Source organism: Pleurodeles waltl, chromosome 11, assembly GCF_031143425.1.
Source record: "Pleurodeles waltl isolate 20211129_DDA chromosome 11, aPleWal1.hap1.20221129, whole genome shotgun sequence".
In the NCBI taxonomy this organism is placed as follows: domain Eukaryota; kingdom Metazoa; phylum Chordata; class Amphibia; order Caudata; family Salamandridae; genus Pleurodeles; species Pleurodeles waltl.
The window spans coordinates 877,467,637-877,483,720 of record NC_090450.1 but is presented as its reverse complement, the minus strand read 5'-3'; the positions used below and the strand labels follow the sequence as shown (position 1 = coordinate 877,483,720).

The 16,084-nt window shown below is 43.7% G+C and overlaps 1 protein-coding gene across 9 annotated transcripts in view; it reads left to right on the top strand.

Annotated features, from left to right (window-relative positions):
* Window positions 1–16,084, top strand: part of UBE3B (ubiquitin protein ligase E3B) — a 342,871-nt gene that overhangs the window by 130,149 nt on the left and 196,638 nt on the right. For all 9 annotated transcript variants that reach the window (XM_069214750.1, XM_069214746.1, XM_069214747.1 and 6 more), the window contains one exon: window positions 1,489–1,656. In XM_069214750.1, the coding sequence (XP_069070851.1) occupies window positions 1,489–1,656 (168 nt within the window). The remainder of the gene's footprint in view (window positions 1–1,488; window positions 1,657–16,084) is intronic.

Below are 16,084 nucleotides of genomic sequence, written 5' to 3'. Positions count from 1 at the left end.
GACTTGAGAGGGCAATAGGTTGCTTCTTCTGGGAATAGAAGAAGGGCCATACATTTTCTAAAACTCCCGTTTAATCAAGGAGGATTGTCTGTCCTGGATTTTGCGCTGTATTTTTGGGCCACTCTTGGTTCTCCAACTAAGAGTATTCTCACTCATCTTGATCCAGATTTTTTAGCTTTGGGGTACCAAATGGTCATGGGACTAGACTTCAGGTTTTTCTTTGCAGATGTCCTCAATCCTAATGATTTTAAACGGGTTCAGTTTAAGACCACCATTGACAATTCCCGGATTTGTGTGGGTCGGGGGGGCATATGTACTAGACATTCTCTGCCATTTACTCATTCATTTACACATCTGTGAGCCAACCCTAATTTTCCATCTGTCTTTCACAACCCAGTGGCCAAGATATGGTATAACCAGTAAATAAAGAACATTGGTCAGAGTTTTTACTCTGATGGATTTTGTACCTTCTGTACTTTGCAAACACTCCTATGACCTTCTGCAACAATCTTTCTTCAAATATCTATGGATCGTGATTTTTGTTCACATAACTGAATATATGATTTTGGAGACAAGGAAGCTGATATTTTGACTTATTTTTTTTCTACAATAGGCTAACGATCAATAAGAATTTTTATATACGATTATGTCTGTGGACAGAGAGGATGATAGACCTGGTCTGGCCTCTATATGGAGTACCAAGCTCGATCAGAATATTTAAGTAATTTAAATCTCCGATGCTTTTGATATTATTAGTCGCTCAGTTTGCTCTGTTAGGTTAAAACGTCAGCAATTTCGGACTGTTTGTAGGTTATATTATTCACCGGAAAGAATATGCAAACTGTCTGAGTAGTTCTACCCACAAAACCTATTGTCCAAAATACGGCTGCCATGCAGTTGACATTATCCATATGTTTGCGTAATGTTGTTTGCTTAAAGCTTTTTGGTCTGGTATGGTGCAACACCTATCTTTCCGCCTGGATCACAATATTTAGTTAACAGTCAAGGATATAATGCTACCCATAAACATGACATTGGTTCTAGATTATCCCCTGTTTTATTGATAACTATTACTACTGTCTGGCTTTGTATCATCAAATCATGGGTTAGTCCCACGCCCCTTACAGTCTCTGAATGGTGGTCACTGTACTCACAGATCTTCATACTTGTGTCATCCATCCTTAAGGGAAAAGGAGCCGAAGGCCAGTGCTCAAATTAACTATGTCTGGGCTAGTATGCTTGTTTGAGATTGAGTATTTCCTTTATCTCACTATTGTTTTATGGTATTCTCTTTTTATTGAGGCCATCTAGAACAAGGATTTATGCATTATGTTATGTGCTTAATACCATTATGTTTCTGTTTTTGCTAGATCACAGGCAACTCTAATTAAAAAAAAGGTAGTATCATGCTACCACAGCACACTGTTACAGCTGAAGAGCCCAGTTTTATCATTTTGCTAGTAAGAATTGTTTTAATATTTTTATTAGATCTTTTCAAGCGTGCATTTCAAAAGTCTGCATCAGTACGAAATATTCTCAAACCAATAGGAGGGAAACGCGTAGATTCACCTGAGGTACAAAAGGTCTGCAGTATCTGTGTCTTGTACCAGACAGCTCTTACAACACTAACACAGATCCGCCTGCAAATACTCACAGGTTAGTTTTATTTCTCTTTCATTTTGTGTATTTTGTTCATTATTATTTTAAAGCATGACATATTTCCCTGTTTTATTGGTGTGCAAATATACTTCTGCAGACTACTCTTTATATCCTTACAATCCCCCATCAAGGGATTATGTTTTAGCATAGCTATTAATTCTTCATATCATATTTGTCTCTAGGTTATGAAATAAGAATTTGGTAAGGGCATATGGTATTTATCTACTTTTAGAGAACAATGTTAATTTTGTCATGACAGCCAGTTAAAGAAATACTTAAATCCAGGAAAACTGTAACACTTTGTTACAGAGGTAGCATTTGCACCACTGTAATTAACGTTGACCCTATATTTCAAATAAAAAGTAGATTTTGCACTGCTAATAACTTTTTTCCCTCTGCCTGACTCTATCGAACATTGCCAGAATACTAAAGGAGATGCACTTTGATAATGCTAAATTTGGTGTAGATGGCTAAAGTTACAGCAAAGTTAAAAAGTGGATGGCGGACAAAAAAGTGTTTCAAATTCAAGCTCCTAAATAGAACTTTATCTGCAAATCAACTCATGTAAAAGGCTGAACACAAATGTGCTTGATTTGGAAAGCATGTTAATCTTGGCCTCATTTGGTGCCTTTTTCAGGTTTAATAAATATTAACCCAACAAATTTTCTTTAAAGAAAAACTTACAAATGTATCAGTAAGATCTCCTTGAGAAGGCTGTAAAAAATTGAAACTCTGAAAGAAGGGTTGAAATTGGATGAATAGTTCGGATATTTAAAAAAAACAAAAAACAAATGTAAACATTTTTGTAAGGTCTGCCAACTCGTTTCCCTCAGATCTGATCACAAACATCAAGAAGTTTGTAAAGCAAAGACAGGAAAACATAGGACATGGGTGGATTTTACTCATATAAGGGCTTCCTAAACTAGGCTAAAACACCGCTAGCAAACAATGGCAACATGGGACAGCTTGCTTTTCTTAAGAAAAAGCCCCTTTGTGGTGTTTGTGAACCTCAGGCAAACTAAAGAAAAAATAACTAGCTGCACAGGAGGTCGACTGCTGCCCCGGTGCTTTAGAGTTTGGGCTTTTGCCTAGTTATGCACAATGTCTCTCAAGCCTTTCATTGAAAGTATGTAGAAATAACCACTTTAAAAAGGCTACTGCTGCTCAGCTCCGTGCTCATGGCTGTGTCTTTGCCTCCTATTCAGAGCAGTCATACTTAATCACCGAGCAGCCCAACTTGCCCTGGCTCCCATTTGCCATCATTCAAGCATTGTAGCTGCCTTGATAACATTCCCTTGTGGCCCTGGCTCCTACCTGCAGCAGAAGACTTCCCGAGTAGGGGGGCCCCAATCAGGCAGGAGGAGGCCACGCTCCTTCCATCTCCTGGGTGGCTGGAAGATGGATGAGTGCCACTGAGGTGGCAATTAGTTTTAGTTTTTGGCTTACCTTGGCAGAGGTGGGGGCTCGAGGCTGGCACCAGTCTTGGTTTCTTGGAATGATCGAGCAGGTAGGTTGGGCGCTACAGTTTGTTTTTTTCTGTTCACAGGAAAGGACAAAGGCGGCTGATGGTCTTTACCTTTGACTAACTTTATCCATCTGGCTTCATCAAGCAATTTATTCTCATCTATATTGCCAATATTGCCATTTTGAGTGGTTGACTTACTTCAGATTTACCAGGACATTAGTATCAATTAGCCTACTGGTCCTTATCGACATTTTCATTACAAGTTATTTAATACAAGTCACTTAATACAGCACAGTTCAGTCGATCAACCATCAATTAAACTATATTAGACTAACATTATACTTAATTACATTGCTTCTTGATCTAGTTTTGGGTGTGTGAGCACATGGGGAAAATGAAAATCCGTTCACAAAGACATCCAGCAGCGACAACCATTACATTGAACATGAAAAAAGGTCAACCTTCCCCTTATCGTTTAGTAATAAGTAATTAGAGTCAGTCTAACTCCTGATGACTGACACTTGGCAGAGCTGCCAGTCCTTTGCTCCGTTCCACATGCTTCATTATCTTTTTTTTTTTTTATTATATAGTAAAACAGACATTTGAGGTGAGCAGATTTAGAGTGTCGCTGGTGTTGTAGGGTGCTTTATATAAGAACTGCATGCCACCTAAACTTGAAAACTTACCAGAGTTCTTTGCTCCCCTTTTGTTGCCTAATTTATTCAGCACTCTAAGCCTGAAAGGGTATAGTTTTGACTTATACTGCGCATTCACTTGTGTCTGAACAAAGCTATACTTCTCTGATGAGCTCATAACAAGAACGAAACACATGTCTGGGGCTGCTTTTATTCATTCCAAGCTGGCCAATTCAAAGCTGTAATAGTGTACCTGGGATGGTAAAAGGCTTTAGTCATTTTTCAGCTTGGCATGGAAGGCATTAGCTAATCCTGTGCTTAAAGACTTTTCTGTAAAAATGGCAAAAGACTGTCACTTGCTAGCTCAGCGCGGATGGCACTGTGCTAATCCTTTGCCTAAAATCTTCACTAGGAAAATAGACATTTGAGGTGAGTAGATACAGAGTGTAACTGGTGTTGAAGGGTGCTTTATTTTGGAGCTGCTCTCCACCTAAACGTGAGAATTTAACAAAGTTAATTGCTTCCCTTTTTTGTATAAAAACAAATGTGCATATAATTTTTTAATCATTGCTTTTACAAGGGTTCAGCAGCTACATATTAGTACCAGTCCCCACTTACCTTTTCTCCCTCCTTCCTCCACTTTATTATTTGCCTTTTTTGTGGGGGCGCGTGAGCTGCACAGTGCCATTGGGCTACTCACTTTTTTTTTTAACGTGCTCCTGCACATATGTTTTTTTGTATTCATTTGTGTTCTAGAATGGCTGTCTGACTGCCTGGAAGAGTAAATTAATGGAATTCCAAAGTAGACCAAGCATTGGAAAAGCCAATAGCTCGACACTCAGATTTTAAAGGTGCGACCTTCTGACTTTGCCAGTGCATGTTTTTTTTTTATTCTGTCTGGACAGCAAGCAACACAGAGCATATCCTTTAAAAATTTGTTTACATCCTAAAAGGTGTAATTGCTTCCACTATTGCAGATGTTCAAGCCCCTTCAGTGCAGTGTTTCCTATGTGTCTTGCACTAGCAGAACATCCAAGATGATTGGGCACACCCCTCATATTTGACCAAGTGTACTGTTCATTATTTTGGTCATTATTTTGGTCAGAGTGCTCGGTTGGCTGTCAGCTCTGCCAGTTCCCCAAATCGGGAGTGCAAGATGGATGGCAAGGAGCGTGTTTTGCGGCCAAACACATCCTTCAAGACTACAGCAATTTAGGAATGTGAGGGAGAATAAGGGAAGTTAAAAAGAAATAAGGAGTGGGAACCAACACATTACAATCCTATCTAGAATGATTTCTCTATTTTATAAACAGATTTCACTTAGTGTGCAAGTTATTTTTCCCTCTGTCTTGTGTTCTTTTAGATCTTGGTGCTGTTTGTTTTATCTCTTTTTGTACACTTCTAATTTGTATCCACAGCTAGGGTTATAATAATGCTTGGGAACATGATAGGATTGGTACACTTTTTGTTAGGCTCTTGTTAAAGATTTGTGTGCTTCACAGGTTCAACAGATTGGGATCTTCCAAGCTAGCATGAGATGTGGACAGGTACATGGGAAGATTATTTTTAACTAAAGATAGTAGGACTAAAGGAGAAAAGCAGACAGTTAAGGCTTGGGCCTTAACTAGAAAGACAGTGCTTCCTTGTTTTCAAGAATGCCATACACCTTTGATTTACAACACTTGTGATGGGAATGGGAGGCTATTCTTGATTGTGATCAAGTAGGAACAAGGAAGAATGTTACTTCTGTGAGATTGTGTTAGCCTCTGTCAGTGCCCTTAGCAATTGGTGACCTCAAGCCCACTGTGGTGATGTGAGTAGGACTGCATGCAGCTGCTACTAAAGAGTGCTGATTGGAGTTTCTGTGCTTTGCTGTTCTGGGCTGAGCTAACCTACAACAGAAAGCAAATGTGTTGATCATTTTGTGCTGGAACCAGAAACCTGAAAGAAAGGCTGAAGTCGACCAGCAGGGAGTAGCCACATTGTAAAAATTGGGAGGGGAGGTTATTTAAAAAAAAAAATGATGGGCATGATTCTTCAACCTCAGCTGCGTGCAGAGTGCTCAAATGTTTGTTTTTGTGACTTCAAGTGTAAATTGTTCTGCTCTGAACCATGAGACAATTTTATATATATATATATATATGTATATATGTTCGATGGCATGTGTAGCTGCAGATACACATGCTGTGCACATCCCGCCATCTGGTGTTGGGCTCGGAGTGTTACAAGTTGTTTTTCTTCGAAGAAGTCTTTTTCGAGTCACGAGACCGAGGGACTCCTCCCATTTCGACTCCATTGCGCATGGGCGTCGACTCCATCTTAGATTGTTTTTTTTCCGCCATCGGGTTCGGACGTGTTCCTTTTCGCTCCGTGTTTCGGGTCGGAAAGTTAGTTAGAATCTCAGAAAAATCGTCAGTATTGTTTGCGTTCGGTATCGGGTTAGTTACAACAGATCGACACAGAATTAAGAAGAGCTCCAGAGGCCCTTCGGGGTTTTTTCGATCCCCGTCGGGGCCTGGTCGGCCCGGCAACGTGTCTCTTCAAGGCTGATGGAATGGACCCCTTTCCGCTTCTGTCCAAAATGCCATAACAAGTATCCATATACAGATCAACACCTGGTCTGTAACTTGTGTTTGTCACCAGAACACAAGGAGGATACTTGTGAGGCCTGTCGAGCGTTCCGGTCCAGGAAGACACTCCGGGACCGAAGAGCAAGAAGACTGCAAATGGCGTCGTCGCCGACAGAACAAGGGCGTTTCGAGGAGGAGGAAGAAACATTCTCCATCCAGGATTCGGACTCGGAGGAGATCGATCCAGAAGAAACTCCGAAAACCGTGAGTAAGACGTCGAAACAAAGGACTCACGAAAAGACCGCTAAAGCCCAGGGGACGCCACCGCCAACAGACCATGGCTTAACCCGAAAAATCGGTGACCGTCCATCGGCACCGAAAAAGGGCGAGCTGGTGTCGAAGTCATCCGACTCCGGTCGAGATACCGGCACACAGCAATCTCGGGCCTGAGAGAGTGGCTCCGAGAAGACTCGGCATCGAGACAGCGGCACCGAAATGGGTCGTCACCGAGAGGGCACAACGCCGAAAGCAAAAAAGATTTAGTCGGAGCCGAAAAAGGCAGCCGAAAAGGTTTCGGTACCGAAACATCCAGCCTCCGAACCGAAAAGAAGTTCCTATTCAGAGGAACAAGGACTGTCCTCACAAATGAAGACACACAGATTTGAGCAAGAATTACAAACAATAGAGCCAGATCACACGCAAAGGCGGCTCTTTATTCAAAAAGATACAGGGAAGATCAGCACTCTTCCCCCAATCAGAATGAAACGTAAACTTGCCTTCCAAGACAAGGACAAACAGCCACACGCAAAAGTGGCGAAACAAGTAACACCACCACCATCCCCACAACACTCTCCACAACCATCACCAGTAGCCACTCCACCAATGATGCAATCCCCAACCCATACGGGGATGAGTCAAGATGACCCTGACGCATGGGACCTTTACGACGCACCAGTGTCAGATAATAGTCCTCAATGCTATCCAGCGAGACCGTCGCCACCAGAGGATAGTACAGGCTACGCTCAAGTGGTATCAAGAGCAGCAGCATTTCACAATGTCAACCTTCACTCAGAACCCATTGAAGACGACTTTCTTTTTAATACACTGTCGTCTACGCACAGTCAATATCAAAGTCTTCCGATGTTGCCCGGAATGCTGAAACACTCCAAACAAGTGTTTGAGGAGCCTGTCAAAGGGAGAGCCATTACTCCAAGAGTAGATAAAAAATATAAACCGCCACCAACAGACCCAGTGTACATCACACAACAGCTATCAACAGACTCTGTTGTAGTTGGAGCAGCGCGCAAGAGAGCCAACTCTCATACTTCAGGAGATGCACCACCTCCAGACAAAGAGAGTAGGAAATTCGACGCGGCAGGCAAAAGGGTGGCGGCACAGGCAGCAAACCAGTGGCGTATTGCAAATTCGCAAGCTTTGTTAGCCAGATATGATAGAGCCCATTGGGATGAGATGCAACACTTTATTGAACACTTACCAAAAGAGTTACAAAAAAGAGCGCAGCAAGTGGTAGAAGAGGGACAGAGTATCTCCAATAATCAAATCCGATCAGCAATGGATGCTGCAGACACAGCTGCTAGAACTGTCAACACAGCAGTGACCATAAGGAGACATGCATGGCTGCGTACATCAGGATTTAAACCAGAGATACAGCAAGCTGTGCTGAATATGCCATTCAACGGACAGCAGTTGTTTGGGCCTGAGGTGGACACTGCAATAGAAAAACTTAAAAAAGACACTGACACGGCCAAAGCCATGGGCGCACTCTACTTCCCGCAGAGCAGAGGCACATTTCGAAAGACACAATTTCGAGGGGGGTTTTGAGGGCACACCACAGAAGCCACAACCTCACAAACAAAGCCCACTTACCAGAGCCAGTATCAGCGGGGAGGTTTTCGGGGACAGTATAGAGGAGGACAGTTTCAAAGGAACAGAGGAAAGTTCCAAAATCCCAAAACTCCTCCAAACAAACAGTGACTTCAAGGTCACAAATCCCCAACACATAACACCTGTGGGGGGGAGACTAACCAAGTTTTACACACATTGGGAGGAAATAACAGCAGACACTTGGGTCTTAGCAATTATCCAGCATGGTTATTGCATAGAATTTCACAAATTCCCTCCAAACGTCCCACCGAAAACACACAGTATGTCAAAACAACATATAGATCTTCTAGGACTAGAAGTTCAGGCATTGCTACAGAAAGAAGCAATATAATTAGTACCAACAGAACAACTAAACACAGGAGTTTACTCACTGTATTTTCTGATACCTAAAAAAGACAAGAGTCTGAGACCTATACTAGATCTCAGAACATTAAATACCTACATCAAATCAGACCACTTTCACATGGTTACTCTTCAAGACGTAATCCCACTGCTCAAACAACTAGACTACATGACAACACTAGACCTAAAGGATGCATATTTCCATATACCAATACATCCTTCACACAGAAAGTACCTAAGGTATGTATTCCAAGGGATACATTACCAATTCAAAGTGTTGCCATTCGGAATAACAACTACGCCAAGAATTTTTACAAAATGTCTAGCAGTAGTAGCTGCACATATCAGAAGGCAGCAAATACATGTGTTCCCATACCTAGACGATTGGTTAATCAAAACCAACACTCGAAAACGGTGTTCACAACACACAAAATATGTCATAGAAATCCTCCACAAACTAGGCTTCTCAATCAACTACGCAAAGTCACACCTTCTGCCGTGTCAAACACAGCAATACTTAGGAGCAACAATCAACACAGCAAAAGGGATTGCTACTCCAAGTCCACAAAGAGTTCAAACATTTCACAAGGTAATACAGACCATGTATCCAAAACAAAGGATACAAGTCAAAATGATAATGAAACTACTAGGCATGATGTCCTCATGCATAGCCATTGTCCCAAATGCAAGGTTACACATGCGGCCCTTACAACAGTGCCTAGCATCACAATGGTCACAAGCACAGGGTCAGCTTCTAGATCTGGTGTTGATAGTCCGCCAAACATACATCTCGCTTCAATGGTGGAACAGTATAAATTTAAACCAAGGGCGGCCTTTCCAAGACCCAGTGCCACAATACGTGATAACAACAGATGCTTCCATGACAGGGTGGGGAGCACACCTCAATCAACACAGCATCCAAGGACAATGGGACATACAGCAAAGACAATTTCACATAAATCACCTAGAACTGTTAGCGGTATTTCTAGTGCTAAAAGCATTTCAACCCATGATAACACACAAATACATTCTTGTCAAAACAGACAACATGACAACAATGTATTACCTAAACAAACAGGGAGGGACACACTCAACACAGTTGTGTCTCCTAACACAGAAAATATGGCATTGGGCGATTCACAACCACATTCGCCTAATAGCACAATTTATTCCAGGAATTCAGAATCAGTTAGCAGACAATCTCTCTCGGGATCACCAACAGATCCACGAATGGGAGATTCACCCACAAATACTGAACACTTACTTCCAAATTTGGGGAACACCACAAATAGATCTATTTGCAACAAAGGAAAACTCAAAATGCGCATCCAGGTACCCACAACATCAGTCTCGGGGCAATGCGCTATGGATGAACTGGTCAGGGATATTTGCGTAAGCTTTTCCCCCTCTCCCACTCCTTCCATATCTAGTAAACAAGTTGAGTCAAAACAAACTCATACTAATAGCACCAACATGGGCAAGACAACCTTGGTACACAACACTACTAGACCTTTCAGTAGTCCCTCATGTCAAACTACCAAACAGACCAGATCTGTTAACACAACACAATCAACAGATCAGACATCCAAATCCAGCATCGCTGAATCTAGCAATTTGGCTCCTGAAATCCTACAATTCGGACACTTAGACCTCACTCAGGAATGTATGGAGGTCATAAGACAAGCTAGGAAGCCTACCACTAGACACTGCTATGCAAATAAGTGGAAAAGATTTGTTTATTACTGCCATAATAATCAAATTCAACCATTACACGCATCTGCAAAAGATATAGTAGGATACTTACTACATTTGCAAAAGTCAAAACTAGCTTTCTCTTCCATAAAAATACATCTTACTGCAATTTCAGCTTACCTGCAAATTACGCACTCAACTTCATTATTTAGGATTCCAGTCATAAAACCATTTATTGAAGGCCTAAAAAGAATTATACCACCAAGAACTCCACCAGTTCCTACATGGAACCTCAACATTGTCTTAACACGACTCATGGGTCCGCCTTTTGAGCCCATGCACTCTTGTGAAATGCAATACTTAACATGGAAAGTTGCATTTTTGATTGCCATCACATCTCTAAGAAGAGTGAGTGAAATTCAAGCATTTACCATACAAGAACCATTTATTCAAATACACAAGAATAAAGTAGTTCTACGGACAAATCCAAAATTTTTACCAAAAGTTATCTCACCGTTCCACTTGAATCATACGGTAGAATTACCAGTGTTCTTCCCACAGCCAGATTCTGTAGCTGAAAGAGCACTACATACATTAGACCTCAAAAGAGCGCTAATGTATTACATTTACAGAACAAAACTAATTCGAAAAACAAAACAACTATTTATTGCCTTTCAAAAACCGCATACAGGAAATCCAATTTCAAAACAAGGCATTGCTAGATGGATAGTAAAGTGTATTCAAACCTGCTATCTTAAAGCAAAGAGAGAGCTGCCTATTACACCAAAGGCACACTCAACCAGAAAGAAAGGTGCTACCATGGCCTTTCTAGGAAATATTCCAATGAACGAAATATGTAAGGCAGCAACATGGTCTACGCCTCATACATTTACCAAACACTACTGTGTAGATGTGTTAACCTCACAACAAGCCACAGTAGGTCAAGCTGTACTACGAACATTGTTTCAAACAACTTCAACTCCTACAGGCTGAACCACCGCTTTTGGGGAGATAACTGCTTATTAGTCTAAGCACAGCATGTGTATCTGCAGCTACACATGCCATCGAACGGAAAATGTCACTTACCCAGTGTACATCTGTTTGTGGCATTAGTCGCTGCAGATTCACATGCGCCCACCCGCCTACCCGGGAGCCTGTAGCCGTTTTGAAGTTGATCTTGAACATTTGTATATTTGTAAATATATTACTTTAAACTTCATTATGTACATACGTATTCACTCCATTGCATGGGCACTATTACTAGCATACACAACTCCTACCTCACCCTCTGCGGGGAAAACAATCTAAGATGGAGTCGACGCCCATGCGCAATGGAGTCGAAATGGGAGGAGTCCCTCGGTCTCGTGACTCGAAAAAGACTTCTTCGAAGAAAAACAACTTGTAACACTCTGAGCCCAACACTAGATGGCGGAATGTGCACAGCATGTGAATCTGCAGCGACTAATGCCACGAACAGATGTACACTGGGTAAGTGACATTTTCCATATATATATATATATATATATATATATATATATATATATATATAATGGCATTTGTAGCTGCAGATACACATGCTGTGCACTGTTCCTGCCATCTAGTGTTGGGCTCGGAGTGTTACAAGTTGTTTTTCTTCGAAGAAGTCTTTTCGAGTCACGGGACCGAGTGACTTCTCCCTTTCGACTCCATTGCGCATGGGCATTGACTCCATCTTATATTGTTTTCTTTCCGCCATCGGGTTCGGACGTGTTCCTCTTCACTCCATAATTCGAATCGGGAAAATTTAGAAAAACATTGAAATCCGTCGGTATTGTTGCGTTCGGGACTGGTTTAATATAGATACATCGGCACCGACGACACAACCGCTTCGGTGGCCCTTTGGGGCTTCCGCAGTCAACCGAGGCCTGGTCGGCCCGACCACACCCGTTGTCGAAGACTCATGGACCGGACCCCCTTCCGTTTCTGTCCGACGTGTCACTGCAAGTATCCTTATACAGACCAGCATCGGGTCTGTAATCTTTGTTTGTCGCCAGAACACAGCGAGGATACCTGTGAGGCCTGTAAGGCTTTTTGATCCAAGAAGACCTTAAGAAATTGACGAGCAAGGCGTTTGCAGATGGCATCGAAGTCGACACAACACCTCGACGTCGAGGAGGAAGAGATGACTATTTCGATCCAGGGTTCGTAATCGGATGACTCCGACGGAGACCGGCCACCGACGGCAGGACTATAAGTGAGTACACCTGCCCCGACCCAGCCCCAAAGTCAGGTGAAGAAACAGAAGGCCTCAGGGACGCCACTGCCGGAAGGCCATGGCTCGACCCACAAGAAAAGCGTGACCAAATAAATCTTCAGCACCGAAAAAGGCCAAGATCGTGCAGAAGTCTTCCGACTCGGTTCGAGAAACCGGCATTGAAAGAGTCGACATCGATTGGTCGAATCGAACAAGCCTGGAAAGAGCCTCTCGGAGCCGAGACTGACCGTATCCGTGGGTGTTTCAGTACCGAACAAAAAACGGCTTCGGAGCCAAAAAAGACTTCTTATACGGAAGAACATGGGCTCTCTCAACGACTTAAAGAGAGGCACAGGTTTGAGCAGGAGCTGGATTTGGAAGCGCTTGACCAAACTCAACCAAGGCTACAAATCCAAAAAGACACAGGGACATTTTAAACCATCCCTCCGCTCCAGTTTAAAAGAAAATTGGCTTTTCATGAGACTGAAACTGAGCAACCAAAAGCAAAGGTGGTTAGAGAAAGGCCACCACTCCCACATTTTTCACCACAAACGTCGCCACCTCACTCGCCACAATGGAGAAATTCACCAGTTGGCACACCAATGGCACAGTCACCCACACATACTGTGCTGATGCAGGACGATACAGACCCCTGGGACCTATACGACCCACCAGTTTCAGACAACAGTCCTGAGTGTTATCCTTCAAAGCCTTCTCCTCCAGAGGATAGCACATCCTACACGCAAGTACTGGCTAGGGCAGCGACATTCCATAATGTCACTATGCACTCAGAAAAGTGGAGTATGACTTTCTTTTTAACACACTGGCATCCATGCATGCTTCATATCCAAGCCTGCCAATGTTACCAGGCATTCTTAAGCATGCACAACAGGTCTTTCAGGAACAGGTCAAAGGAATGGCCATTACACAGAGGGTACAGAAAAAACATAAACCTCCCCCGTCAGACCCTGTGTTTATTACACAGCAGCTCCCTCCGGACTTTGTTGTAGTGGGAGTCGCAAGAAAGCGGGCAAATTCTCAATCGTCAGGGGATGCGCCACCCCCTGATAAAGAAAGCCGTAAATTTGACGCGGCAGGAAAAAGAGTGGCGTCGCAAGCAGCCAACCAGTGGCGTATATATACAAGCCCTCCTTGTCCGTTACGACAGAGCACACTGGGACGAAAGGCAGGATATTATCCAACATTTACCAAAGGAACATCAAAAACGGGCTCAACAGGTAGTGGAGGAGGGACAGGCCATCTCCAACAACCAAATCCGTTCTGCACTGGACTCTGCTGATACAGCAGCACGGACTGTCAATACAGCAGTTACCATCAGGAGGCATGCATGGCTACGAAGTTCTGGTTTTAAACCAGAAATACAGCAGGCGGTAATAAATAAGCTGTTCAACCAACATCAACTATTTGGGCCGGAGGTGGACACTGCGATAGAGAAAATGAAGAAGGACACAGACATGGCCAAAGCCATGGGCGCGCTCTACTCTTCCCAGTATAGGGGAACATTTAGGAAGCCACAGTTTAGGGGAGTGTAGGAAGTTGGCTCTGTATGTACTATTTCAAAGTAAGAAATAGCATACACAGAGTCCAAGGGTTCCCCTTAGAGGTAAGATAGTGGCAAAAAGAGATAATTCTAATGCTCTATTTTGTGGTAGTGTGGTTGAGAAGTAGGCTTATCAGAGGGTAGTGTTAAGCATTTGTTGTACACACACAGGCAATAAATGGGGAACACACACTCAAAGACAATTCCAGGCCAATAGGTTTTTATAGAGAAAAATATATTTTCTTAGTTTATTTTAAGAACCACAGGTTCAAGATTTACAAACAATACTTTAAATGAAAGGTATTTCACTTAGGAACTTTAGGAACTTTGAATTAGCAAAATAGCATATACAGTTTTCACACAAATGGCAATAAGCTATTTTAAAACTAGACACTTAGTGCAATTTTCAACAGTTCCTGGGGGAGGTAAGTATTTGTTAGTTTTGCAGGTAAGTAAATCACCTACAGGGTTCAAAGTTGGGTCCAAGGTAGCCCACCTGGGGAAGGGGGAGGGCCACCTGGGGGTCGCTCCTGCACTGGAGGTCGGATCCTTCAGGTCCTGGGGGCTGCGGATGCTGTGTCCTTACCTGGCGTCGGGTCTCTGAAGCAGGCAGTCGCGGTCAGGGGGAGCCTCTGGATTCCCTCTGCAGGCGTCGCTGTGGGGGCTCAGGGGGGGGTATACTCTGGCTACTCACGGGCTCACAGTCCTCCCTGTAGTGTTAGTTCTCCACAAGTCGAGCCGGGGGCGTCGGGTGCAGAGTGCAAAGTCTCACGCTTTCGGCGGGAAACGTGTGTTCTTTCAAAGTTGCTTCTTTGTTGGAAAGATGCTTCTTCCTTGGAGCAGAGCCGCTGTCCTTGGGAGTTCCTGGTCCTTTTAGATGCAGGGTAGTCCTCTAAGGCTTCAGAGGTCGCTGGACCCTGTGGAACGCGTCGCTGGAGCAGTTCTTTTGAAGTGGGGAGACAGGCCGGTAGAGCTGGGGCCAAAGCAGTTGGTGTCTCCGTCTTCTCTCCAGGTTTTTCAGCTCAGCAGTCCTTCTTCGTCTTAGGTTGCAGGAATCTATCTTCCTCGGTTCTGGGAGCTCCTAAATACTCAATTTAGGGGTGTGTTTTAGGTCTGGGGGGTTAGTAGCCAATGGCTACTAGCCCTGAGGTTGGCTACACCCTCTTTGTGCCTCCTCCCTGAGGGGAAGGGGGCACATCCCTAATCTTATTGGGGGAATCCTCCAAAAATCAAGATGAACGATTTCTAAAGGCAGGGGTCACCCCAGCTCAGGACACCTTAGGGGCTGTCCTGACTGGTGGGTGACTCCTCCTTGTTTTTCTCATTATCTCTCCTGCACTTGCCGCCAAAAGTGGGGGCTGTGTCCAGGGGGCGGGCATCTCCACTAGCTGGAGTGCCCTGGGGCATTGTAACACGAAGCCTGAGCCTTTGAGGCTCACTGCTAGGTGTTACAGTTCTGCAGGGGGGAGGTGTTAAGCACCTCCACCCAGAGCAGGCTTTTGTTTCTGTCCTCAGAGAGCACAAAGGCCCTCACCACATGGGGTCAGAAACTCGTCTCTCAGCAGCAGGCTGGCACAGACCAGTCAGTCCTGCACTGAACAATTGGGTAAAATACAGGGGGCATCTTGCCCTCTGTGTGCATTCTTTTATAAATCCAACACTGGCATCAGTGTGGGTTTATTATTCGGAACGTTTGATACCAAACTTCCCAGTATTCAGTGTAGCCATTATGGAGCTGTGGAGTTCGTTTTTGACAGACTCCCAGACCATATACTCTTATGGCTACCCTGCACTTACAATGTCTAAGGTTTTGCTTAGACACTGTAGGGGCATAGTGCTCATGCATCTATGCCCTCACCTGTGGTATAGTGCACCCTGCCTTAGGGCTGTAAGGCCTGCTAGAGGGGTGTCTTACTTATGCCACAGGCAGTGTGAGGTTGGCATGGCACCCTGAGGGGAGTGCCATGTTGACTTAGTCATTTTCTCCCCACCAGCACACACAAGCTGGCAAGCAGTGTGTCT